This window comes from Nycticebus coucang, chromosome 5 (genome assembly GCF_027406575.1).
Source record: "Nycticebus coucang isolate mNycCou1 chromosome 5, mNycCou1.pri, whole genome shotgun sequence".
Taxonomy (NCBI): Eukaryota; Metazoa; Chordata; class Mammalia; order Primates; family Lorisidae; genus Nycticebus; species Nycticebus coucang.
In genome coordinates this window covers 59,371,025-59,398,857 of record NC_069784.1, presented here as the reverse complement: position 1 = coordinate 59,398,857, position 27,833 = coordinate 59,371,025, and the positions used below count along the sequence as shown (strand labels likewise).

Here is a 27,833-nt window from a genome sequence, read left to right as displayed (position 1 = left end):
CCCCTAGAGACAGGATCCCCAAAATTTTCTTTCTTTTTTTTTTTTTTTAGACCATTTGACACATTTTTATCACAGTGGTTAACATAGCCTTTCCGGCGTTATCTCAGTTACTGTGCCAAAAACCTTTACATTCTACATTTACCAAGTTTCGCAAATACCCCTGTAAGATGCACCACAGGTGTGATCCCACTGATCCCCCTCCCTCTACCCACTCCCCCTTTCCCACTTCCCCCTATTGTTAAGTTGTAACTGGGTTATAGCTTTCCCCAAAATTTTCAAAGTCACAACAGAGATATCTGGTTGACCCACTGAGGCTCCGATGGAGTGCCAACACACGCCCCAGAACTCTGGTCCACCCGAGGTGCTCTCCCACGAGACAGCCACACCACCTCCATGGCCCAGATGCCCATGCGTCCTCTGTCCTCCGTCCTCCCCCCTCTCTCGGTTTAGAGAGCAGGACGGGGGAAGGGGGTGGATGAAAAACTAAGTCCAATGCCCTCAGGGCATGATGCTCCCACCTGCAGGTGGACCCACAGGAGGCGGGAGAGAGAAAGGGCCGGGCGGGACTGGTTGCCGCCAAGCCCTCGGAACCCGGCTGCCCGGTAGGCACATGGATGGTATTGGGTGGAAGCGAAACAAGAAAAAAGAAAGAAAGAAAGGCAAGGGAAATGAAAAGGAAAGGAGAAAGGAAGAAAGAAAGAAAGAGCATACATACCCCAGTGCAAAGTTGGCCAGCACATCATCACTTCGTTTGTCCGATGTGGAAAATGAAAAAGAGTTTTAGGTTTATACATAAAATAAAATGAAGGACTCAAAGAAAATAAGTAAATAAATAAAAAATGAAAATAAACAAACAAATAAATAAACAAAAGGGTGGAAAGAAGGAGAAGAATGAATGAAAGAAGAAATAAATAAGCGGGGGCTGGGGGCAAAAAGAAACCGCTAAGTGAGCTATGTGTGAGTGCGCAGTCCGCGAGCGCCCCCTAGAGGCAGGATCCAAAAAACATTCAAAGTCCCAACCGAGACATCTAGTTGACCTGCAGATGCTCTGATGTAGCGCCAACACCAGCCCTGGACCTCTGGTCGAACAGAGAGTCTCTCCCGCGGTAGAGCCACGCCACCCCCGTTCCCAGATGCCCATCCATCCTCCGTCCTCCGTCCTCCGTCCTCCCCATGCTCTCGGTTCAGGTGGGACTGGGGACGGGGGTGGAAGAAAAACTAAGTCCAACGCACTCGGGAATGATGCTCCCGCCTGCTGGTCGATCGCACAGGAGGTGGGAGAGGGAGAGGCACGGACAGGGCCGGATGCAGCCGTGCCCGTGCAACCCGGCCCCCAATAGTCACATGGATGGTGTTGGAGGGGGAGTGGAAAAAGAAAAAAGACAGAAAAGAAGGAAAGGGAAAGGGAAAGGAAAGGGAAAAGAAAGAAAGAAAGAAAGAAAGAAGGAAGGAAGGAAGGAAGGAAGGAAGGAAGGAAGGAAGGAAGGAAGGAAGGAAGGAAGGAAGGAAGGAAGGAAGGAAGGAAGGAAGGAAGGAAGGAAGGAAAGAAAGAAAGAAAGAAAGAAAGAAAGAAAGAAAGAAAGAAAGAAAGAAAGAAAGAAAGAAAGAAAGAAAGAGCATACATGCCCTAGTGCTAAGTTGGCCAGCACATCTTCCGTCCACCCGTCCGACATGGAAAAAGAAAAAGAGTTTTAAGTATCTACATAAAATGAAATGAAGGATGGAATGAACACAAAAATAAAGAAACAGGCTCAGTGCATGTGGCTCAACCAGCCAAGCAGCCAGGCACACGTGCACACACACACACAAACACACACACACCTCCCTGAGCCGAGATTCTGTCTGTCTCAAAATAAATAAATACATAAATACAAGAATGGAAGGAAGGATGGTAGGAAGAAAAATAAGGTGGGTGGGGGGAGAACCCAAGCTGAGCTATTACAGCCCCCTGTAGTGACGTCAGTGGAGGGACTGCAGCCTGTCCACCCCTGGTGGGTGCCCCCTAGCAACAGAAGCCCTCCCAACGGAACAAAAAAACTTTCAGTGTCCAGGCACAGACATCTGGTCTACCCGCGAAGGACACCACCAAGTGCCAACGCCCACCTCCGAATTCTGGTTGACCTGAGGGAGGGATGGACGGACGGACACAGACGGGGACACACACACACACACACAGAGACACCCCTACCTGAGCCAAGGCTCTGTCTCAACAAAAATAAGTAAATAAATAAAAATTGAAAATAAATGAAAAAAACATAAATAAATAAAAGGGTGGAAGGAAGGAGAAGAATGAATGAATGAAGAAATAAATAAAGAAATAAATAAGTGCGGGAAAGGACAAAATGATCAGCTAGGTGAGCTATTTGCGAGCGAGCCCTAGCAGAAGGATCCCCAGCAGCAGATTGAAAAATTTTCAAAGTCCCAACAGAGACACGTGGTCGACCGCAGAAGCTCCGATGGAGCGCCAACACCCGTCCTGGAACTCTGGTTGACCCGAGGGTCTCTCCCACAGGAGAGCCACGCCACCCCCATTCCCAGATGCCTGTCCATCCTCCGTCCTCCATCCGCCGTCCTCCCCGGGCTCTCAGTTCAGAGCGTGGGATGGGGGATGGGGGCAGAATAAAAACTAAGTCCAACGCCCTTGGTGCATGATGCTTCCGCCTGCTGGTCGACCTCACGGGAGGTGGGAGAGACAGGGAGGGCCGGCCAGGCGGATTAAGCCATGCTCATGGAACCCGGCTGCCCGGTAGTCACATGGATGGTGTTGGGGCGAAGCCAAAAAAAAAAGTAAGAAAAGAAGGAAAGGAAAAGGAAAGGAGAAAGGAACAAAAGAAGAAAGAAAGAAAATAAGAAGGAAAGAAAGAAAGAGCATACATACCCCAGTGCAAAGTTGGATGGCACATCGTCTGTCCATCCGTCCCACATGGAAAAAGAAAATGAGTTTTATGTTTATACATAAAACGAAATGAAGGACTCAAATAAAATAAGTAAATAAATAAAAAATGAAAATAAACAAAAAAATAAATGACTAAACAAAACGCTGGAAGAAAGGAGAAGAATGAATGAACGAAGAAATAAATAAACAAATAAGCGGTGCGGTGGGCAAAAATAAACCGCTAAGTGAGCTATTTCTGAGCTCGCGTTCCACAAGCACCCACTAGAGACAGGATCCCAAACATATTCAAAACCCAACTGGGACATCTGGTAGACCCACAGACGCTCTGACGGAGCACCAACACCTGTCCAGGAACTCTGGTCTACACTCCACACCCATGACCCTGAAACGTCTGGCCTCCGAAATCCGTCCTCCGTCCTCCCTCCGCACTCGGTTCAGAGCGCGAGAGGAGGGACGGGGCAGAAAAATAACCAAGTGCAATGCCCTCGGGCCATGACAGTCCCGCCTGCTGGTTGACCACACGGGAGGCGGGACAGAGAGAGGGCCTGGCGGGGCCGGACGCAGCTTCACCCGCCGAACCCAGCGGCCCAGAATGCCTGTGGATGGGGTAGAGGGGGAAGCGGAAAAAAGAAACAAAAGAAGGAAAGGGAAAGGAAAGGAAAGGAGGAAGAAGAAAGAAAGAGAGAGAGAGAGAGAGAAAGAAAGAAAGAAAGAAAGAAAGAAAGAAAGAAAGAAAGAAAGAAAGAAAGAAAGAAAGAAAGAAAGAAAGAAAGAAAGAAAGAAAGAAAGAAAGAATACATAACCGAGTGCAAAGTTGGACAGCACATTGTCCATCAGTCCGACAGACATAGAAAAAGAAAATGAGGGCGGCGCCTGTGGCTCAGTGAGCAGGGCGCCGGCCCCATATGCCAAGGGTGGCGGGTTCAAGCCCAGCCCCGGCCAAACTGCAACAAAAAAATAGCCGGGCGTTGTGGCGGGCGCCTGTAGTCCCAGCTACTGGGGAGGCTGAGGCAGGAGAATCGCCTAAGCCCAGGAGTTGAAGGTTGCTGTGAGCTGTATGACGCCACCGCACTCTACCGAGGGCCATAAAGTGAGACTCTGTCTCTACAAAAAAAAAAAAAAAAAGAAAAAAGAAAAAGAAAATGAGTTTTAAGTTTATACATAAAATGAAATGAAGGACTCAAATAAAATAAGTAAATATATAAAAAATGAAAATAAACAAAAAAATAAATAAACAAAATGGTGGAAGGAAGGAGAAGAATGAATGAATGAAGAAATAAAGAAAGAAATAAGCGGGGGCGGGGGGTTAAAAGAAAACGCTAGGTGAGCTTTTTGCAAGCGCAAGGTCCACGAACGCCCCCTAGAGGCAGGATACCCAAAATTTTCAAAGTCCCGACAGAGACATCTGGTGGACCCTCAGATGCTCCGATGGAGCGCCAACTCCCGCCCCGGACCTCTAATTGACCCGAGGGGCTCTCCCGTGGGAGAGCAACACCACCCCCGTGGCCCGGACGCCTGTCCGTCCTCCATCCTCCATCCTTCGTCCTCCCTCCGCTCTTATTCCAGAGCAGGGGACCGGGGATGGGGGCTGAAGAAAAACTAAGTCCAACGCACTCGGGGCATGACACTCCCCCCTGCTGGTCGACCACACGAGAGTCAGGAGAGAGAGAGGGCCGGGCAGGGCCCTACGCCACCGTGCTTGGGGAATCCGGCGGACCGGTAGGCACATGGATGGGGTTGGGGGGAAGCAAAAAAAAAAAAAAAAGAAAGAAAAGAAGGAAAGGGAAAGGGAAATGAAAGGAAAGGAGAAAGGAACAAAGGAAAAAGAAAGAAAAAGAAACAGCATACATACCCCAGTGCAAAGTTGGCCATGACATCGTTGGTCCGTACGTCTGACGTGGAAAAAGAAAAAGAGTTTTACGTTTATACGTAAAATGAAATGAAGGACTCAAAGAAAATAAGTAAATAAATAACACATGAAAATAAATAAAAAAATAAAGAAAAGGGTGGAAGGAAGGAGAAGAATGAATGAACAAAGAAATAAAGAAAGAAAGAAATTAGCGGGGGCAGGGGGCAAAAAGAAACTGCTAGGTGAGCTATTTGCAAGCGCGGTCCACGAGCGCCCCCTAGAGGCAGGATCCCAAAAACTTTCAAAGTACCGAAAGAGACATCTGGTCCACCCGCAGATGCTCTGACAGAGCGCAACACCCGCCCCAGACCTCTGGTCGAACCGAGGGGCTATCCTGCGGGAGAGCCAAGCCGCCCACATGGCTTGGACGCCCGTCCTCTGTTTTCCCTCCACTCTCGATTCAGAGAGGGGGACAGGGGCAGAAGAAAAACTAAGTCCAACACCCAAGAGGCATGACGCTCCCACCTGCTGGTTGACAGCAAGGTAGGTGGGAGAGAGAGTGTGCAAGGTGGGAACGGAGACCACCGTGCGCGAGAAACCTGGCTGCACGGTAGGCACATGGATGGGCTTGAGGGGGAAGAGAAAAAAGAAAAAAGAAAGAAAAGAAGGAAAGGGAAAGGAAAGGAGAAAGGAGGAAAGAAAGAAAAAGAAGAAAGAAAGGAAGGAAGAGCATACATACCCCAGTGCAAAGTTGGCCAGCACATCGTCCGTCCGTCCATCCGACATGGAAAAAGAAAAAGAGTTTTTTAGCAAAAGTAGTTGTTGAAGGCACTGCTCAGATTTCTGTGCTCATGGTGACCATACAGTGAAACTCTCCAGATTTGTCTCCAGATGCTTTCATCTGGGCATGTTAAGCAATCAGATCTCCCTAATTCACAGCAGAAAGAGTGTTCTAACAACCCTTGCTAGTAATGAGAACGATGATGAGGACCTGAAATGTGTCTTCGTGGGACCCACCCAACAAGGCCGCCCTGCACTACTGTGATGCTTTTCAATAAACAAAATTATTTTTGATTTTGTTATTTAATGACCCTAACAAAACTCTACAATTGAAGTAGAGAGAAAAATAAATTTATTTATTTATTTTTTTTAATTTGGCCGGGGCTGGGTTTGAACCCGCCACCTCTGGCATATGGGACCGGCGCCCTACCCGCTGAGCCACAGGCGCCGCCCGAGAAAAATAAATTTATAAAAGGACCTAAAGACATATAAGGGACAGAACCTGCCCAACTCAGAATATTTTTAGTTTGAAAAGCACCCTCCTCCTTATTAACTTTACATTGATTGCCAAAGGAAGGGAGAAATTTAATAAGGGAGAAAAAATCCATGATCCATCACTTCTTCAGGATAATAAATATGTACTAAAGATACACACAAAATTCTTTTAACATTGTATTTTCACTTCAAAAACTATTTTTTGACCTATCTTTACTTTGGACCTCTCAAAACTGTTTCTGGAACACAGTTTCTGATATGGTTTCTAATTGACTTCAAGAATTTGTCACACTTTGAACATTCCATATGATCCATTAAAATTAATAATGACAGGGCGGCGCCTGTGGCTCACTCGGTAGGGCACCGGTCCCATATACCGAGGGTGGCGGGTTCAAGCCCGGCCGCCGCCAAACTGCAACCAAAAATTAGCCGGGCGTTGTGGCGGGCGCCTGTGGTCCCAGCTACTCGGGAGGCTGAGGCAAGAGAGTCGCTTAAGCCCAGGAGTTGGAGGTTGCTGTGAGCTGTGTGAGGCCACTGCACTCTACCGAGGGCCATAAAGTGAGACTCTGTCTCTACAAAAAAATAAAAAAAAAAATTAATAATGGCAAGGGTCCCTTAGGAGTTTCTTTTGTAAATTTCCAAATAAAGTCCTGGTTCCCCGCCCCCACCACCCCCCACCCTCGGATTGGTTAACAACAAGCAGTTCTGGGAATGGAAGATGGGAAAGCTGGTAGTGAAATAATCCTCAAAAATGTATAAAAGTCTCAGGTCGTGGTGGCTCGCACCTGTGATCCCAGCACTCTGGGAGGACAAGGTGGGAAGATCCCTTGAGCTCAGGAGTTCAAGACCAGCCTGTGCAAGAGGGAGACCCTGTCTATACTAAAAATAGAAAAATTAACCCGGCCTGGTGGCAGGTGCCGGTAATCCCAGCTACTTGGGAGGCTGAGGCAAGAGGATTTCTTGAGCCCAAGAATTTGAGGTTGGTGTGAGCTATGATGCCACAAATGTGTAAAACTCAGGCGCTGTCTGCCAGTGGGTTACACTTGGCCAGTAGGGAGGTCTTTCTTAAATGGCTGGTTTTGTTTCTCCATAACACCTGTGTGTGCGGTGACCGAGTCACTACTACACAAAGCTGCAAGGACAGCCTGTGGGACACCGGGACACTTGCGCGTGACGGCTCCTCAGTAAGTCGCGACCTTGGGTCTGTTCCCTAGACTTTGGTGCAGAGACTTGATTTATGGTAGATTTATTCAACGTAAAACAGAACAAAGACAAGATTGAGTCTTGGCATTCCTCTTCCTGGGGGCTTCGCATGTAACGTGGAAATTAATTTACAGCTTTGCAGTAAGACAGCATCAGAGGAGCCATCTAACTTGGGAGGGGCCCTGGACCGAGCGGCGTCCACATCCTGCGTGGAAAAGGAACCCGGGTTGGAAGCGACTTCTTTTATAACTCACATAAATAAGCTACCAGCTGCCACCTGGAACTCTCCCCAAGGTGTCCCGAACACAAGTCTTCGGGAAAAGCCTCAGACCTGGGGAGCGGGGGAGCGGGAGAGGCGCTGTGGGCTTGGCGCCCGTGCTGGTTCGCTCCGCGGTGGGCGACTGCGGTCCTCTACCCTAGCGCAGGACTAGGCAGGGGGCAGTAGAATGGAAAAGGGGGAGGAGGAGAGGAGATTCCGGGAGGGGAGGGACAAGACGAGAGGGAAGGAGAACAGGGGAGGGGAAAAGGGAGGGAACGGACAGGGAGAAGGGAGAAGAAAGGGGGAAGGAGGAGAGGGGAGGGGGCTATTTCCGGGTGCCCGCAGCCCCCTCCCCTCGCCTCCCCGCCCCTACCTCCCGGCAGCTCCGACTGCGCGCGCGCAATCGCCGGGGACCACGCTCCGCGCGGCAGATGCGCGGCGCCAGGAGCCCCAGCCGGCGGGACCTGCGGCCCCAGGGTTGCACCTTCTCCGCTGCGTCCGCAGAGCAGCCCGAATCCAGAGCGCGGGAGTTGCAAGCCGTGACCGGGAGACCCGAAAGGCCCCCGGTGGAGCTTCTTTGAGGCAGGGCGGTCCTCTGCATAGCCGGTGAGTGTAGGCGTTAAGTCCGCCGGAGGCCGGTGTGGTGGGACCGCGGCGCTCCCGGCGCGGGACGTTCGCACTCGCGGGGCTGGACCACCCTCGGCCCTCGGCCCTCCGCCCTCCGTCCACAGCCGGTCTTCCCGCCCCGTCTGCGAAGCCCTGCGGGGCTCGGGCCTGAGTTAGCGCCGGGGAGGGCTGGGGTTCTGCCCGCGGCCGGGCCGCGGGGAGCGGCTCCCGGGGACCCCCCCTCTCTCGGGGGGCGCACTGTGCTCGGTGTGTCCCTCGCTTTTTCACTTTTGTGATTTCCTCCATCCCGGTTGGAATAGAAGGGAATGGAACCGAACAAGCGGTTTCTGATTCACTTGGCTAAGTGAACTCTGTGAGGAGACTCCTGAGGTTGTGGGGATTTACTTTGTCCCGGAGAAACCCGGCGCAGTCACACCTGCTGGTGTTCGCTTAGTTGCCTAGAAGTTTTATGTTGGTTGGTTGCTTGTTTTCTTGGGTTCCACGTGACCACTGTCCTTTGCCTAACAAAATCAAATGTCACTTTCTTGGTTCTCTTGTCCACCTTTGGCTGGGGTCCCTGCGGCGTCTGGACAAGCGGCAGGCAGAGTACAGAGAGAACGGTGAATCCTGATGACCCCCGCACCGTGGAAAGACTGACCTGAAAAGCTGTCGGAGCACTGCTGGCACTGTTGTATAAATAGTCAGTTTTGGGTGAATCCCTGAAATTATCTAAATCAGAAGTTACCCGCCTGACTTTTAGAGAGGTTCCCCCAATTTGCCTGCACTTGAGCACCCCATGGACACTGAGGCGGCCTCTCACCTGCCTAGCAGGTCCAGTAGCTGCGGAAAAGGGGGAGATTCCTTTGAAGTGAGGCAGGGGACGCGGAGGAGGACCACCTGGGGAGTGTCCTCAGGGGGCTTTCTTGTTTTCAGCCTTCTGATGATTAAGGAAATCATCAGGATACTGGAATGTTTAACACCCTAGTAGGTTAAGTTGAATTCCTCTCCACGTGATGAAAAAGAGTTCACACTTCCCAGTGGAGCTAGGTGGAATGCTTGTATATTGCTGTCACTGATAAATCCGTGGGAAATCTCTGGTGAACCCAACAATGCTAAAAAGCAAGTTCTAGCTTTTAACTGCCCATAGAGTGGCAAACAGGTTATTTTCAGAAGCCCAGACTCTCGCATTTTTCTCCCCACCATTCTTGTAGAGGTTACCTGAGCATGCACTGGAGCTTTCTCTGCCCCCCAGCTGAAATGGGAAAGTCATCCCTCTCAGTCTGACTGAAAGGGTTGTTGCCAGATGCTTTACCAGGCTATAAAAGCACGTGTTTCTGAACAGATCATAGCTGCTGCACAATGTGTCTATGGCTACTGTGGAATTTTTCATTGTCCCTTTAGGGAAGAGACCTTCTTTTATCACTACCCTGTTTTCATTTGTTGTGTGGTGTTTTTTTTTTCTTTTTGCTATTGAAAATTTCCCTTCACTTAGGTGAAATCACAGACCAGAATTAGCAGCAATGATGGCTCTCTACAGCCAAAATTAGAAACTACATAAGACTTTTTAGGCATGTCCTTCTAGTCTCAGGGATGGTTCTGCAGAGTCTCCTTTAAAATTTCCACTTCAGCAATTATTGTAAGATGATGCATAAGTACTCTTTAAAATTGCATTTTTACATATTTTTTCCTTGATCTTTAATCATACTTTGCCAATGCGTGTTTCTCTGAGGTGCCTAAAGGCACACCCAATGCATTTACCATCCCTTCAAAGTCTGTATATTTAACTCTTTGAACAGCTTCTTAAAAAAAAGATAAACAAAAGCTCCAAATAGCACTTGCAAAGACTGGGTCCTCCAAAGTGATAGCAGATGGCAGGCTCACGTGGGCTTTGTTTGTTGTACCCAGAACAAGATCAGTGTCTCCTAAATTAATCATGAATTGAATAATTGATTCCTAACACTTTGGGTGCACTAATCTTCAACTATAAATTTAAGGGTAGGGTACTACTGAGGGGTAGTTCACTTGGAAATGCTTTCCAAACCTATCAAATAATTTCTTTCACAGCTGGGTCAAATCTAATCGTAACACACGTTATAAAGTGCAATGACATAAACTTTGAGCTCTCCTGGCTTTTCCATTTCAGAGATGGCTTCAGTGACCTTTCCATTTGTTGGTCAGCTCCAAAGATGGTGGTACCAGTGGACACAGTGGGTCTCTGTAAATGTCATTAAATATGGCTCTACCAGTTGCCTGTGGTATTTGTGAATGTTTTTGTAAGGAGAGCTGTTCTCCGGCTTTATCTGCTCACTGTGGTTTGTGGCGTGTTGTGCCGTCCTGCAGCCGCTGCAGTTTCCCGAATGACTGATGTCATGCGCTGTCTCAGCCTGAAGCCTTTTGAGGGCTGTACGGGGTCTGTGTGCCTGAGTGAGAGAAGAGGGGAGCAGAGGGTCCTGGAGTTCACTTGGTAGTGACTCCCCGTCTGCTTTGGCACATTCCAGTGCCTGGAGACCAAAGCCACCAAATGATTTGTGGTCAGAGTGACTTGGGGCTGGTTAGAGATGATTTAAAAGGAAGATTATGGGCATATGAAGTGTAGAGTAAAGAAAATATATTTTACTACTTTATTGAGACCACATGGCTCCAACTAGAACATTTTTTAACATGGAAATTGTGGGCTGAACTGGCTCACAGCATTTTTTCCCTTTTTTTATTGCTTAGAGCACAGAGCTATACTCCCTGTTTATTACAAGCTTGACCTCCTCATTATTTCTGAAAGTTTGGAAAACTTTTTATGTTTAAGAAAACAAAAAGTAGAATTTATCTTTTGTGCTCTTCAAGGGCCAAAGACTGTTGCTAGAGAAGAGACTGAACTCTAATAACTGGAAGAAGGATTTGCATGTTAAGCTGGGAACAGGCCAGTGCCAGTCCCTCAAGTTGCTCCATGCACTCATAATGATGGGGAGAGATGGTTTTGCCTAATCTCCTTGAGGACTCAGTCTACCCTGTAGTTAATCATGGTGCCAAATAAAACAAGATGGATCTTTTCCAGTACCCGAACAGTGACGATGGGACTCAGAACAGGGGCCCTTCTCAGTAGTGGTCTGTGGGAACACACGTCCCTTGGGTCTGCACTTCACTTGTGAGACTAAGCAGCCATCTCTTCTGTGTGCTGCCACAAGCTGGCACAGCAAAAAACTGAATAGGCCCCCATGTTTCTGTCCAGCGTGAACTGAAGTATATGTTACCATTTCACTTTGTAGCTCATGCTTATCCTATTTCAGTGTTAAAGACATATGCCACAGCCTAATAGTCTGTCAAAAGGCATTGAACAGCCAGATCCAGCTTGCAGTTTGGTGTTACTAGCTACAGCAGCAAAAGGAAGGCTGGCTCCTGACATGCCTAGGCCCTTGGCCCCTGGCAGTCCAGGTTCTGAGGACCATGTGCCCTGATGTGCTGGCAGCTGCTTGAGATCCGGCCACATCCCAACAGGTGTTTGTGTTAATGCATCTTAGCCAGTCTGGGTCCCTGCAGTTTGGGTCTTTGCGTGTCTAGGAATTTAAAGGAAAAGATAAAACTAGTGGGAAAATCTTACCTGTAGAATTGGAAACACGTCAGGAAGGCAACATTGAACTATGTAGAACAAGCTACGCTGTGACTGAGGATAGGCCTTTGCCACTGTATGCCCTCCAGCAAGCTGTTTAATAATACAACACAGATAAAGCACTGTGTTGTATTTTGTCATTTTCTCCCTAAATTTGATGCTGTAAGATCCCCAGAACAATACCAGGAAGCAGAGTGGGTAGCATCATTTCCATTTCATTTCATTTCCATTTCCACCATTCCATCATCTGCAAACTGGAGCTTTAGAGGTCAGTGACTTGCGTAAGGTCATTCAGCATGAGTGGTAGAGTTTGGTTCAAAGCCACCCCTTCTAACCAAATCCTATGTTCTTTCCACTGTAGCAGGCAGTGCCCAACTCTTAACCTGTGTGGATCTCATTCTCCTTGTTTGCAAAAATGAGACATTTGGCCCGGAATATTATGGTCCATTCCAGCTTAAAATTCTATGTCTGATGAATCACCAGCCACTTAGTCATATTCATTGCTTCCAGCAAGATTCTATCTAAACTATTTTGAAAATAAAATGTCAACCCCTTTTCTTACAATTCCAGAGCAGAAAAGGGCCCCAGAGAATGTCTTCAATGTGTTTTGGAGTGAGAAAGAATAGAGGAACTGCGAGGTTGGTCGGTGCCTGCCAGGGAGAGCCATTGTCTAAAGCTCAGGAGGTTTAGCCTCGCTGCAAGTGATTGTCCAGGAGAGGGAAGGCTTTGCTGGTTGGCAGGAAATTATTCTGCAAGAGAGGTCAACGATATGTTTACTCTGTGAAGAGGAAGAAAGAACTGAGTGGCTTGGTAAGATCTTAGAGTTTATTAAGAGCCCTCTGAGAGAGTGATGACTACAGATCCAGGTGACATTTCCATTTGAAGGTACAGAGAAATCTGTTCATTCAGAAGATGTGTCTTGAGTTACTCTGCTAACATGTTTATAAACTGAAAAACTAATCAGTCTCTCACTTTCTCCCTATTTTCCTTTCATGAAAAGGATGTTATAAAAAAAATCAATGATTTTGGAGCTTAAAGGTTTGAGTTGTTATCACAGTTCTACAACTTACTAATTGAGCTTGGACAAAATTTTTTCTACTTGCTCTCAACTTCTCACGTGTGAAACAGACTAGCAATACCTACTTTGAAGTTAAAAGTTTCTGAGGATCAGATCAAGAGGACATAGGTGAGCATGCTGCCTAAGAGTTAGTTTGTGTCATTAACAGCAGTTTTCCAGTTTCACGCTTTCCTAGAAACTGTGAGGTCTCTGAGGTTTCTTTTTAGTCTGCCTTAATTCCCTTCCCAGGCCAAAATCATATTTGCAGTAGTTTTTCCATGCTTGCTATGTATCAGGCACATAATCACCTTAAATCCCCCCCACCCCCCCAAATACGGTAGCAGTAGATATATCACCCCTATTTCATTATCTGGAAACAGTGTTCTAACAAAGATATACACCTTGCCCAAGCTCACAGGGCTGCCCGGTAGCAGAGGTGAGGGGAACTAATTCTGTCTCCTAAATCCTACTCACTTTCAGACCTGTGGGGCTGAAGAACTCAGGCCCTGTCTTGTTCCTGTCCCCAGTCCTTTTGGTGTCAGATTTCAGCTGATCTCCTGCAGGCCCATTTCATGGCTTATATGAGGATCAGGCCTAGCCTTCATTTTAATCAGCATCTTAGACTATTTGGGCTGCTATCACCACATACCATTGATTGGGTATCTTGTACATGGCACAGATTTATTGTTCACAGTTCTGGAGCCTGGGAATCCAAGATCAGGGCACATTAGGTCTGAGGGCTAGTTCCCAGACTGTGCCTGCTTGCTGTGTCCTCACATGTTGGAAGGGCTAACAAGCTTCCCTCTGGCCTGTTTTATAAGAGCACTAATTCCATTTGGGAGGGCTCTGCCCATATTACCTGATCACTTCCCAGCAGGCCCCACTTACCTGGGGGGGGGTTAAGACTTCAATATATGAATTTTGAGGTGACACAAACGTTCAGACCATAGCAGTCGGCTCCCCTGGTTCATCATCTCCAGTATCCTCTCCTCCTGTCGTCTTTTCTCTCTGCTCTGTGGCCTGCTGGCACCTCTCACGCTCCCCTTCCACTCTGCAATACCTCTTCTTAGGGATACCCTGCATCCTCCTCCCCACCTTTCTCTCAGACCCAGATGCTCCCCCATAAAGACCTTGGATCTCTCCTGAGTTTGCTCATCTCATGACCTCAGCCTATCAAGCCCCAATTAATGCTCAAGGCCCTCAGCACATTTCCTTTCATTGGAAAGAAAACTTGAGCATATTAAATATTGCCACTGTATTAGCCTTGAATTTCAAAGAATGCAAATTCTTTGATCATTTAGTCTGTTACCTTTATTTTATAAATGAGGAAACTGAGGCTTAGAGAAGTTAATTCCAAACCCATCAGTATTGTTTCAAATTGATTTATACAGGCCGCTTAACCATCTCCAAGTCCCCTCCTAGTCTGGAGTGTCTCCTTGGTTAGTGTCTGAGAGGAATCCTTTCCAAGCTGCAAGAGCAGTTCAGACCCTGAATGTTCACCCCCAGAAACATGTTCTTGTCCTTGGCAGACTTCCCTTTTCTGCTGAGCTGAACCTGTTCATGCTTCACAGAATGTGGAGAACAACTGGTCCCTCTCAGTCCTAATTCATGGGCCGGGAGGGCCCTTAGTCACCCCTTAGCTTGCCTTTCTTGAGGCTAAATAATACCAGACCTTTTTGCCTTTCATCCTAATTTCTTGTTCCCCAGAACAAGATTTCATCATCTTTATTTCTATCTGTCGGACTGTGTCCAAGTAGTCCAGGTTCCTCACACTGTGAAGTCTGGAACTGGACAAAGGATTCTCATATAGGCATGAGAGAATGGTGTCCCTGAGACCCCGAGACCGTGCCTCAGCTAGGACAGCTAACCTTGACCTGCTGTCTGAAGTGACAGCCGACCTCATTGGCTCATTTTCAGCTTATTATCCTCATTTGGCTGAACACTGCTTAGATGGAGTGTGTGATAATGATCGTTTCCTCCATGTATCATCCAGAACTTTTCCTTTTGAGCTATTTTTTCCTTTGTTCCAGTTCATCAACTCATCTGGGACTCTAATCCTATTCTTCCACTTCTTAATTCTCAGCCCAGCTACTGTCCCAAGAAGCTTAGCTCATTGCAAGTCCCTGGAATTCACCCATACAGAAAGCAGACTCTGGAGATGTCTGGTTTTGGGGGCTCCAGGATTTGACAAAGGGAGCAGTTTAGGGTAAAACAGGCCACCACTAGCCCCAGGAAAAGCCACTGAGAAACATGTTTGGCTGAGAAACATGATAATTACCAACAATGTCATTTATAAACCACTTTTATCTCCGTTAGCTTAAGCAACCCTTATAAAGAAATACATTATTCATGTTTTACAGATGAAGAAACTAAGGAGCAGTAAGGTTAAGTGACTCCCAAGATCACATAGCAAAGATTAGAACTTAAGTTTCCTGTCTTTAAATTTCTTGAACTCTATTGTTTATTAGTAGTTTTAAAATCTTAGGGTTTTTTTTGTTTTGTTTTTTTTGAGACAGAGCCTCAAGCTGTTGCCCTGGGTAGAGTGCCGTGGCCTCACAACTTCCAACTCCTAGGTTTAAGCAATTCTCTTGCCTCAGCCTCCAAAGTAGCTGGGACCATAGGCGCCCCCCACAACACCTAGCTATTTTTTGGTTGTAGTTGTCATTGTTGTTTGGCAGGCCCGGGCTGGATTCGAACATGCCAGCTCTGGTGTATGTGGCTGGCGCCTTAGCTGCTTGAGCAACAGGCGCCAAAAACTCCCCTGTGTGGTGAGGTGCTAGGGGTAGAGGTGTGCCAGACATGCAGAGTCTGGGACCTTGGCTTTGAGACAGATCAATTACCTACATCAGAGTGCAGCCCTGAGTTCTGGGTCCTGAGAAGCTCGTCAGAGGGTGTTGATTGTGCTCCTAGGCCAAACTGAAGTCCTCTCCCAGACTGCCCTTCAGAGACCACACAGCACATCGAAACCGCCACAGAAATTTCCTAATGCTTGCATCCACCCACGAGAGCGCCGTGATGACCCAGATCTGGGGCTGTGGTGCCTTGAGGCTGCCACCCACCCCTGGCTCAGTCCTGCTTTGGGCACCCTCAGTTCTGCCCACCTGTTTAACTCCCTTATTTTGGGTTCTCTGCTTGGGTTTCCCACTCAGATGTTAGATATAAGCTTTTGCCTCTGCTCTGTCCATCTCTGCAGCTCCCAGTCAGAAAGGCTGTCTCCCTCAGGCCTTCCTGATATGACCGTAAAATGGGCCTGAGCCTTGTGTGATGGCTGCCCAGGTTGTGTCTATCTGGGGAGCCTCCCAGGCACGTGCATCCCAGCTGGGCATCACCTACAACTACTCTGAGGGGTCACAGTGTCACAACCAGTCTCCTCAGAGAGAGATGTGCTCTCGCCATCCTTCCACTCAACTCAATTCACGATCCACTGTTCCTGGAAATTTGGATGCTGTGGCAGGCCCAGGAGATGCCTACAGATGGGCAGTGCAGTGGATTTTGATGGGGCACCGTGGGCACTGTGTTGACCCCCTTCTGCCCCTCACAGACATGGAGGGATACACAGGACACTTGGGGGTGGTGTGTCTGTTGAGTGACACACGTTATGACTACTTAGCCCCTTGGTCTTTCAGGCTCACCAAATACGCAAGAGGTCCCTGGCTTAATTATGTTACGCATGTACTATCAAGGAAAAAGTGGAGTTATTATTATCAAGGAAAAAGAGGTCCCTGGCTTAATTATGTTATGCATGTATTATCAAGGAAAAACGTTTCTGGGTTCAGAGCAGACCAACAGAATGGTTGGACGTTCATGTGGCTGCAACCAAGACACCAGTCTTGGCCGACATGATCCACTCGCTGTCTTTTTCCTGTTCCCTTCTTCAAACACAAACATCTTCTACTAGAAACTTGACCCCCTGCACTTGCTCTTAAACACACCCAAATTGTGATAGAGGGATAGAGAGCGCTAACACACAAATCCTAGCACAGTGTGGAGAAGCTGTGTTGTGACACTGAGGAGAAATCCCCGAACGTAAGCCGCCAGAGTGATGGTCAGGCATATACCTTCCCTTAAGTCAGCAGAGGTATAGGCTCTTTGGGAAGATACAAAGTATTGGAGGCTGGAGGGAAGGGGGTGTTTGGGGCCTTGTTAGAATGCATCCATATATGAAAGCTTCCATTTTTGCTGAAAGAAATAGTTGCCTTTAACTATTATAACTTGGCAAGTCCTGGACTTGTTGAAGGATCTCAGAGCATCATGGCAAAATTCTACACCCTGCCCTTAATTAGGTCAAGTTAAAAGCAGTCTGGTCTGCTAACCACAGTGGAAGTATTGCTTTCAGGTAGAATTCATATCCAGATTTCATTGTCTGACTTGAGGATATATACGGGAACAAATCAGAGATTCTCTCTCTTTTTTTTTTTTGGGTTTTGATATTTAAGCTAAAAAGGGACTTGAAATCCAGGAACTGGCTTTGCAGTGTTAAAACATCCCTGTTTGAGGTCTGGCTGCTGTGTATCACAACGTGAAGTCAGGACACGAGGCCTGTGATTTCTAGTCCATATGTGGTAGTAATTACTACCAATAGGAGTATCTTCAAGCCATTAATCAAGGCACCTGACACATCCTGCCAATGCAATTTGAAACTTTTATCTGCTAAAAAAGCAAAATTCCCTTCCACTAACAAATGCGTGTGGTAAGGCAAGCTGGCTTACATGTCTGAAGCAGCCGTGTGACAGCACCAGTGCTCTCCTGTGTACAGCCTGCAGGTGATCTAGCACAACCCTGGGAAAATGAGCACGGTTTTGTTTGTTTGTTTCTTTTTTCTTTCGAGACAGAGTCTCCCTATGTTGCCCTGGGTAGAGTTCTGTAGCATCACAGCTCACAGCAACCTCCAACTCCTGGGCTCAAGTGATTCTCCTGCCTCCACCTTCCAAGTAGTTGGGACTACAGGCACCCACCACAACACCGGGCTATTTTTTCGTTATAGTTGTCATTCTTGTTTGGCGGGCTGGCTAGGTTCAAACCAGACACCGGATAAGCACAGTTTTGCATTTTTATTTCTCCTGAAGCTCTTCTCTTTACTACTAATGGCCTTTACTGAGACCTGCAGGCGGGCCTCTTTATATTTGCTTTCTCCATTAATCTATCAATTCCATGACATAAGTACCGTTAATGCCCCTACGTCCTGAAGGCTGAGCCACTGTGTGCCTTGTTAGGTGACCTGACATACCCAACTTCAGAGCCTGCCCTTTTGGAAGAACATTCTTCTTTCAAAACCATTTGGTGCCCTGAGGGAGGGAAATGATTAAGTAATTAGTGCCATTTGCTTCAAATGACATGAGCTGTTTGGGTGCTGCTATCTTTCAATGTTAGTTGATCCTTGACCTTCTTTGAGGTAGGTGGGGTCACTGAATCCACCCAGTAAACACAGAAGGTGGGCTGTGGCACCCCTGCTTTGCCAGCCAGTAGCCTCCCTTTCCCTCTTTGCCCAAGTTGTTTCTGTGGCCCTCAGCGTGGACTTACTCTCTGCTTGAGTGTCTTATGCAGCAGAGCAACTGTGGGAAAGAGGGCACAGCAACAACAGCCCAGAAGTGCGGATCTCAGCTGGGCTCTGCCACTCATGACAACCCATCAACTCTGTACCTCTGCTTCCTTCTCATGCTGGTGGGAGCATCATCTGAAGTTTCATGAAAACAGCATATGTGTTAGAAGTAGACAGATTACTAATTCTGGATCTTCTACTAAATATCGACATTCAAATCACTTAACCTTTCTGACCTTCGGTGTCCCAGCTGTGAAATGCAGGTAATAGCACCTGCCTCTGTGTTGGTGTGGAGATGAATGAGACACCTGTGATGTGTGCAGCAGTGCACTGCTCCCCACCCCTCCTCTGTGTTAGTGAGTTGTGCTTAAATACAGGCATGGTGAGCTGAGTTGTGCCGTACTAATTGCAGGGAGGCAGGGCTGAGCATTGCTGATGGAGTTGCCATCCCTGATGCACCATTTCTGATGCAACCTTGAGCCAGTTAACCTCTCTGGGCCTCAGTTTCCTCTTTTTTAAAATGAGCCTGACAACGGTATGACTATGGTGGAGTTTTGGTGAGGGCTGAATTAATTGCATGCCATAATCAGTTAGAAAATACCTGGTACAGAGTGAGCACTTATTAAATGTTAGCTGTTGTTATTATTGTTACTATCATCATCTGTTATTTGAAGCCTCCTATAAACTTTTTTAAGGAGCTGTGCAGAGCAAGGCCATGGAATAGATATTCTCAGAGCAGAGGGCAGTTTGTGGGGTCTCATCGGGGGTGAACTGCTGACCATGGCCCAATTAGCTTGGTTCACTGACCAGCTCAGGCACCTGGCTAGAATTAGAGCAATTTGAAGTAACGCGTGGAAAACTCTTACAGTCAGCTCTTGGGAGAGGAAAAAGGCACTAAATAATTACAAAGAAAACAAACCAAAAAATGAGGAGGTGGCCTCAGAGGGGTGCTGCGCCCTGCCTGGTATTTGCTACTCTGAGAAGAGACTAGGGGGAGAAGCCAACTCCCTCCCCAGGTGGTAGAGTGGGCTCTTGGCTGCCATCCAAAACACAGCAGCAGGTAGCTGCGTCCAAGCAGATCCAAGGCCATCCACAGCCTGTCCCAACCACAGGCAGCTCAGCTTTCCCATGTCCAACACCACTGTGGCTGCCCCCACTCCCCATGTCTCCTTCCCTAGGTGCTCCCCTAAGGAGAGCTGGGGATGGGCTATTCTGAGTAGAATGCTGATGGCCAGTTCCCTGTGGTGCCAGAGCAGATGGCTGGGGGTCACCAGCAGGCTGCTCCCACTGTAGGACCCTAGTCCCAGACTGCACCGAGCCCAGGACTTTGTAGCCAGACCTTGACAAATGCGTGGAACACACACACCTCTGTAAATGGGAGGTGGCATCTGTCAGCCCTTCTGACAACTTCACCACCTGCTCTTGAAACGTTCCTCACTCTGGAACCAATCCTGACACTAAATGAAGTACACGGAAAGCGTTCTCGAGATGTCACTGCGAAATGGTGTGTAGGAGGCATCCAAGACCGAGTCCAGGTCTGGCCCAGGCCCCAGCAGTGGGAGCCTCTGGTTTCTCCTCAGCCTGGGGGACAGAAGATTAATTCCTGAAGCTCCAATCAATGATAACAGAAAAGGCCTATTTCTCTTTGCCACAGAATAAACAGTATCTTAGCTGTGATGTCTTACATTATAATGTTTTAGAAGATCAGGACAATATCTAACTATATCTCTCATCGTTCAAGAAAGTAAATTTTCATGACACAAAACCTTTATACTTTTCTGGCAACAGTACAGTTTTAAAATGCAGATAGCTTCTGCACATTAATGGTATAAATATAATGAACTCTTCATCCTCAAAAGCTACCAAGAAATGTAAGGTGTTTGTGTTAACAGCACATAAAACCAATGTGTATGCATAAATATTGTAATAATATAGCCTGTCTTCTCAATTTGCTTGGCAAAAATATTTTGGGAAGGAAAAAACAAAATTGAAAATTACCACTCCTAAGGAGTTCTCTGGTTTGTTTGCAGCTTCTCAAGGTGATTTGAAGTGACTTGTCTCCTAATTTGGGGTATGTCTGCTCTTGTAAGGAGGTGGCATGCTCCAGAGAGCACCAGGGGCCATTGTGACCACACAGTCCTATGAGTGCCCTTCTTCTTTCCCTGCTCACCAGAGTCCTCCTTACTCACCAGAGAGAGCTGAGCAGTTTGCAGGAGCCACCAGGGAGATGTTCACAATGTAATGGCAGCTTCAGGTTTTGAATCGTCCATATTCATTAGAAACAGCTGTTTTATAGCTTGAGTGAGAAAAGTTAGATATCTGTGGCACAATGAAGGAAGAAAACGGACTGTGTATCCATGTAGAGATAAACTCAAATTCTATATTAAGTCATAAATGAAAGCTCATACCCACAAGGTGTATACATAAATATGAGAGAATGCTGTCAGGAAAGAAATTGTAGATGCTGTTTGCCTGGAAAGTAAGAAGACACTGGCTGGTCAGACTCTTTGGAGTGGGGCAGCCTCTTTGGAGATTGGCAACATGTTACTGGTTACCAGAAAATCTTGTGGTGTGAGGACATTTGCACCAAGCAACTGCTTTCAAGGTCTCTTCAGCATCCTTATGTGCTGATGTCTTTGTTTTTACACAAATTTGGTGAAAAGAGTGTTGTTTCTGCATTAAATGACCCTGCTGCATCCCACCACTTTCTACCTACGGAGCCCAGTAACTCTGACTATGTGGTGTTTTCTTCATGGCATTGCCCTATCTGAAATTATGTCATTTACAGGGCAGTTTAAATGCTTCCTATCTCTTCCCCTGCTCTCACCCCCTGTGATGACTCCTTGTCGTCTTCTGTGTAGTCAAGTCTTCCTTTTGTTCCACAATTAACCTCTTTCTTCTCTCAACGAGATTTTGAGGTCCAACTCAAAGTCGGCTTGGGGGGTGGAGCTCAGATTCCTTTGACTTCTGTACAAGAATTGTTTCATGGGTAAAAGGCATCCTGTTCTTGGGACATTGACCCAGCAAAGCCAAGAACTTTCTTAAAGCCTATTGTTTGGTGGTCAGGGAAACACAACAGAACACCACCCTGCAGCCACAGTCTGTGTGCTCTGGTTTGTGATTCAGTGTGGTATTTTTCGCTTCCTATCTGCAGCAAGATGAGATAATCCCTGGCTGGTATAAATTTTTAGCCCTCTTTGCATCAGTAGGCATACTGTTAGGACTATATCCCATGGTCACCTCGGCAACCTTATGTGGAAGGTACAAATAAAATATGGATGTAAAAGACTGCAGTAGTTAATGAGTGATATAATGGTCATGGAAGTCTCTTTTAATAGAACACAATTGTCCTAAAAAGTACATATTTCTTTTTTGTTTTTCAAATGTGCTATGTGATATTTTGGATATTCTAATATTCTTATTTTTTTCTCTTTAGGTTTCCTTTTTGATAAGTGTAAAACATATAAAGTGATTTCCTTTGATAAGTGTAAAACATATAAAGTGTTATTTATATTAGCTTACAGTAAAAAGAAAAAAATGTAGAAAGCTCCAAAATGAAAAGTTAAAGTTCTCTGACTTTTCCCAGCCTCATTCCCTCCTCTCAAGATAAGTTACAAGTTTCTTGTATAACCTGGCAGAACCATGCTGTTCCATTCTCTTCTATTGTGGTTTTGCTCAATGGTATATTTTTGACAGCTTCATCAGACATGACTGTTAAAGGCTCTGTCCACTGTGTGGGACGACAGAATTGAATTTCATTTCCTCTATGACAGACATTTAGGGCAAGTTGGGTGTTTCCCTATTACATTTTTTAAAAAGCGCTGAGACCAGCATGAATATGCCTGTCTTTTCCTGTCTTCCTTTCCCAGCATGAGTCTGTCAAAGCACAACTTCCTAGAAACAAAGCTGCTAAATGCTGGCGTTGCCAAATTCTCCTCTTAAAAGCTTACACAAATTTATATGCCCATATTAGTTATAGGAATTTTCAATATTGTAAGTGTATTTTAAATATGTACATTTTCCTCTCAGATGTTCACATAGATTTTAGCTGGAGATTCCTGACCTTATTCCCTGGCACCACCTCCACTGAGAACCCCGCACACCTCATGCACCTTGTCTGTGTGACAGTAGTACAAAGCACAACGGCGTGTTGCAACTGCTTCTTCCCTCCTTTATGTAAAATATGTGCAATATGATGGTATTATTTGCTACCTGTATTTAGAAATGGTTCTTTCAAGTCATAATCCAAACTTTGGAAAATCAGATACTGCCCACAGTGGGGGTGGAAAATGCCCTTTCAGTATCATGCATTAGGGTAGTTAGTTATAATTCAAAGATCGATGTAAGAAGGCTAAGGGTTCAAGAAGGAAGTCAATTTTTCCTTAAGTTAGGAATTAAACTATAAATTCTGGTTATATGAATTGCTGAAGAATTATTGTGTGGTGATCAATTAATCATTCTACAGCAGCATTAGAAGACTGCTCCGTCTTCTCCATCTACTAATTACAATTGCACTATGAGGCTCCAGAGTGCAGGGCTAACTCATTCTTTTTTTTTTTTTTTTTTTTTTTTTTTTTGTTGGGGATTCATTGAGGGTACAATAAGCCAGGTTACACTGATTGCAATTATTAGGTAAAGTCCCTCTTGCAATCGTGTCTTGCCCCCATAAAGTGTGACACACACCAAGGCCCCACCCCCCTCTCTCCTTCCCTCTTTCTGCTCCCCCCCCATAACCTTAATGTCATTAATTGTCCTTATATCAAAATTGAGTACATAGGATTCATGCTTCTCCATTCTTGTGATGCTTTACTAACAATAATGTCTTCCACGTCTATCCAGGTTAATACGAAGGATGTAAAGTCTCCACTTTTTTTAATGGCTGAATAGTATTCCATGATATACATATACCACAGCTTGTTAATCCATTCCTGAGTTGGTGGGCATTTAGGCTGTTTCCACATTTTGGCGATTGTAAATTGAGCTACAATAAACAGTCTAGTACAAGTGTCCTTATGATAAAAGGATTTCTTTCCTTCTGGGTAGATGCCCAGTAATGGGATTGCAGCATCAAATGGGAGGTCTAACTTGAGTGCTTTGAGGTTTCTCCATACTTCCTTCCAGAAAGGTTGTACTAGTTTGCAGTCCCACCAGCAGTGTAAAAGTGTTCCCTTCTCTCCACATCCACGCCAGCATCTGCAGTTTTGAGATTTTGTGATGTGGGCCATTCTCACTGGGGTTAGATGATATCTCAGGGTTGTTTTGATTTGCATTTCTCTAATATATAGAGATGATGAACATTTTTTCATGTGTTTGTTAGCCATTCGTCTGTCGTCTTTAGAGAAAGTTCTATTCATGTCTCTTGCCCATTGATATAAGGGATTGTTGGCTTTTTTCATGTGGATTAATTTGAGTTCTCTATAGATCCTAGTTATCAAGCTTTTATCTGATTGAAAATATGCAAATATCCTTTCCCATTGTGTAGGTTGTCTCTTTGCTTTGGTTATTGTCTCCTTAGCTGTACAGAAGCTTTTCAGTTTAATGAAGTCCCATTTGTTAATTTTGTTGTTGCAATTGCCATGGCAGTCTTCTTCATGAAGTCTTTCCCCAGGCCAATAGCTTCCAGTGTTTTTCCTATGCTTTCTTGGAGGATTTTTATTGTTTCATGCCTTAAATTTAAGTCCTTTATCCATCTTGTGTCGCGGACCGCCAGTCGATGGGCCTCAGTCCGAGGGTGCTCAGGGTGAACGGCACAGGTTGATTGAAAGGTCGACGCAGGATGAATTGACAGACTGCCACACAAAGCAGCTGCACTTTATTGATTTTTAAGTCTGGTATTTATACATTTTCTTTCCAGGGTTAAAACAATATAATCATTAATTTGCTTATGCTTGTGAATTATCTTTGTGTCTCCAATTATCTTTGTGTCTCCATATGTGGTTTATCATGCACTATATGTTTTCAAGGTTTTTCTTTTTGGAGGGAGGTGGTTTATTTTTTCAAGGTTTTTGTTCTAGGGAAGTGGTTTCATTAGTAACACCTGGTTGCTTCCCCTTATCTAGGAATGTCAAGATTTGTGACTTCTCTTAGTTCTGTAATTGGTCTCAGTTTCTTATGATCTCTTTTAAGAACAGCTGAACATGTTCTTTTATGTATAATGCTTGACTACTTCTATATATTTTTACTCTAATTAGTAACTATATTTTGATTCATAGTTAATTGCTTGTTAAACATTAAACTACTTTATTGATTTGTGTTACATATGAAAATTAGTGAAGTAAGATGTTTTTCTAAGTAAAGTTTTACTGCAGGAGGTGTCATGTTGGAACATCTTGTTTGCCGTGCCTGCATTGTCTCAAGTCACTGACATTTATGGTAGGGACGTGCTGTTGTGTAGGCTCTCTTGGAGCCACTGAGTTCAGCACAGCTATACTTGCTGTGTTTAATTGTGGATCAGTAAGTCACTGTGTTTATTCTTAGTTTCTCAAGACAATCAGGCAATAATCAGGCATCCAACTGAACAGACAGGTTTCAGAGCAAAGGTTTTTTAGGCTTTTATGCCGCACCTCGTGAGTCATTACGTTCAAACAAAGGCATGCTAGGCAACTTATGCGCTGCTGTCGCAAACCAGGGGGGCTGGGGGTTTCGCTCCGGGGAGCACATACCACCTACTCACGCATTTTATAATGCGGACAGCGCCACTTCACCCCGGCTAGATGCCGGGGGTGCGGCATTTCCCCCTTTTTTGTTTATGAAGCGTAATTCAAAGAGGTCTTGGCGAACAGCCTTTATGGAGGAAAACACACAACGAAGAAGACATGGTAACAGTAAGACAACACAGAATATCAGACATCCAATAATGACTATAAACACAATGTACTGAATCCAGGTTACAGGATTTAAGGCTTTAAGATTATCAGTCAGTGATTGAGCTAATGCATCCAGGGACGTAATAGGTAGATGAGCTTCACTTATGGCCGTGATGTCTTTTTGAAGGGTGTGTAAATTGTGTGTTATGTCATTGTCTTTCCATACACCCTGTAAATGTGCCTTTGTTTTCTCCCATGATGTAGAAAGATTGTAAGGTAAAGGTGTAACACAGATAGCTTGAAAGGCTGAGTGACATTTAGTCTGTAGTTTATGTTGTATGAACTTAATATCTTGTCCTAAAGCTAATACTACTTCTTCCAAAATATTTAATTTTGCTTCAAGTTTATTATCTATGCTGGCTTGAGTCATTAAGGCCAAAGTAATGTTGTTGCTTAAAGAGTTGACAAAGTGAGCCGTATGTATTTTTTGTACCAAGGTAGTTGTAGCCACTGCAAATGTAGTGACTATAGAAATTAAAGCTAAAATTCCTAAAATTAACGTTGCTATAAATCTCTTAGGTCTAATTAATTCATTAACAGTGTGTAAAACTTGTAAAGCAGAGTTATCATACCAAGGATCATTTTGCAAGTCTACAGGTAACAGTACATAAGAAGGTCTTTTAACAATTAACACAGAATTAAACAGTCTGTCATTAAACAAATCAGTAGAAGTGAGACAATTGGTTACTTTACAAGTAGTACAGGTTATATGATAGGAATTTTTTAACTGTGTAATAGTTAAGTACTTATTAGGAGCCAGAAGTAAAGCATATGGATATCAAACACAAGTTTTTACTGATATTGGTGTAGGTTTAGTCATACCGGGTTTCTTCTCTAATATTAAGTTGGATGCAGCAACAAGTCTAAATAAATCATAATGTATTTGAGTTTTATTTTTTTCCTGGGCAACCCATATGGGTTCAACTAAATCAGGTGTAAACCATCGCTGTATAGGTTGAGGGGTGCCAGACCATTGGTATTGATGGTATTTATCTAACTGTTTTGATAAATATTTATCATGATCATAACAAGAAGTAGGGGAATAGTCCCAGACGATTGTTTCTGAATTTATAAGAAAATGTTTGTTGACTGCATCTGGGAATCCACAAGAAAGCCAAGTAGGTGTGTTAGTTAAAGATGATTCCCAGAATTGGTTTTTATCTCTATATTTTTCTTTACAATTAGGAATAGGCAGCCAGTTCACTGTCAAGCAGGTTTCATTATAATTAAATGTTCCAATAGTTTGTAACTCATATTCCCAAACATAACGCTTTTCTGCATCATTAGGATCTGGAGCATCAGTTAAAAATACTCTATAACTTGTAGGTAAACAAAAGGGAGGTGTTTTGCCTCTCAGGGTAAAGCAAATAGGCAGTGAATCAGCTTTACCAGTGAAGTTAATTAACGCCACAGCATGGTTTCTAGACTCTGAGTCTTGTAAGCCTCCCAGCCGGAGGGAATCATTAGTTAGAATTCTAACAGGATCTTGATCTAACCAGCCCACTGGGTGGAGTAGTGGCGGGTTAGGAATGTATGACCAATAAGCTGCACTCTCTGCTATAGGAGTAGATATAAGTGATAGAAAAGCTATAAAATACATGGTAGGAGTCAAAGGATTATTCTGTGACAAGACAAGTTGTTTAGCTTGTTTCACCAGGGTTCTGATCTGTGTTCACGTGATCTTGGGAGGTCTCGATAACACTTTCACTTTCTTCAGTTGTGTCGTCAGGGTCTTCATTCGTTGCAGGCGTTGCCTCCTGCGTCTGATCTTCCAGGGGAGCCGGTTTGATGAGTCGGTCCGGAATCCAGATGGGGGATTCGGCATCCTGGGGAAACACACAAGCATAGCCTCGTCCCGAGGTTAGCAATATATCAGGGCCCTTCCATTGGCCTGATAACAGGTCCTTCCACAGCACTCTTGGGAATGTAGCAGCTGATTTCGGCTGCCAGTGAGTTAAAGCTGGTGTTTGATTATTAGAGTTAACATTTAGATGATTTAAAACAAATAAAGCATGAGTTAAAATATGATGAGGAGAAAAATATTTATGAGCCTTTTGTAGGCGTTCAATCTGTAATTTTAATATTTGATTAGTTTTTTCCACAATACCTTGAGCTTGAGGATTATAAGGAATTCCTGTAGAATGGGCAATTTTCCATTGTACACAAAACTGTTCAAATGCTCGCGAGGTATAAGCTGGAGCATTATCTGTTTTTAGTTGAAGAGGGACACCTAGCTGCTGAAAGCAGCCAAACAGGTGTTGCACAACATCCTTATAAGCCTCGCCAGTTCTTGCAGAGGCACAAATATAATGAGAGAAAGTATCCACAGTGACATGTACATAAGTTAATTTTCCAAAACTTGGCACATGTGTAACATCCATTTGCCACAATACATTGGGGCGTAGACCCCGAGGATTAACACCAAATTTTAAAGGATGATGAGTGATAGGACAGGCTTTGCATTTCAAGACTATTTGTCTTGCCTGCTCTCTGGTAATCTGAAACATTTTTTTTAATGCATTAGCATTTTGATGATGCAAAGCATGGCTTTCTTCAGCCTCAGTTACTGATGCCACCATGGCACGTGTTAATAGATCTGCAGTGGCATTTCCTTGGGCCAAAGGGCCAGGTAAGTTAGTGTGTCCTCTTATGTGACCAATATAAAACTGATTATTCCTTTGT

General features: G+C 45.2%; 1 protein-coding gene across 1 annotated transcript in view; it reads left to right on the top strand.

Moving 5' to 3' along the window:
* Positions 1-4,477: 4,477 nt before the first annotated feature.
* LOC128585503 (palladin-like) overlaps positions 4,478-27,833 on the top strand; it is a 96,298-nt gene continuing 72,942 nt past the window's right edge. The window contains exons 1-3 of the mRNA XM_053590591.1: positions 4,478-4,615; positions 5,095-5,288; positions 7,786-8,088. Of these exons, the coding sequence (XP_053446566.1) occupies positions 4,478-4,615; positions 5,095-5,288; positions 7,786-8,088 (635 nt within the window). The remainder of the gene's footprint in view (positions 4,616-5,094; positions 5,289-7,785; positions 8,089-27,833) is intronic.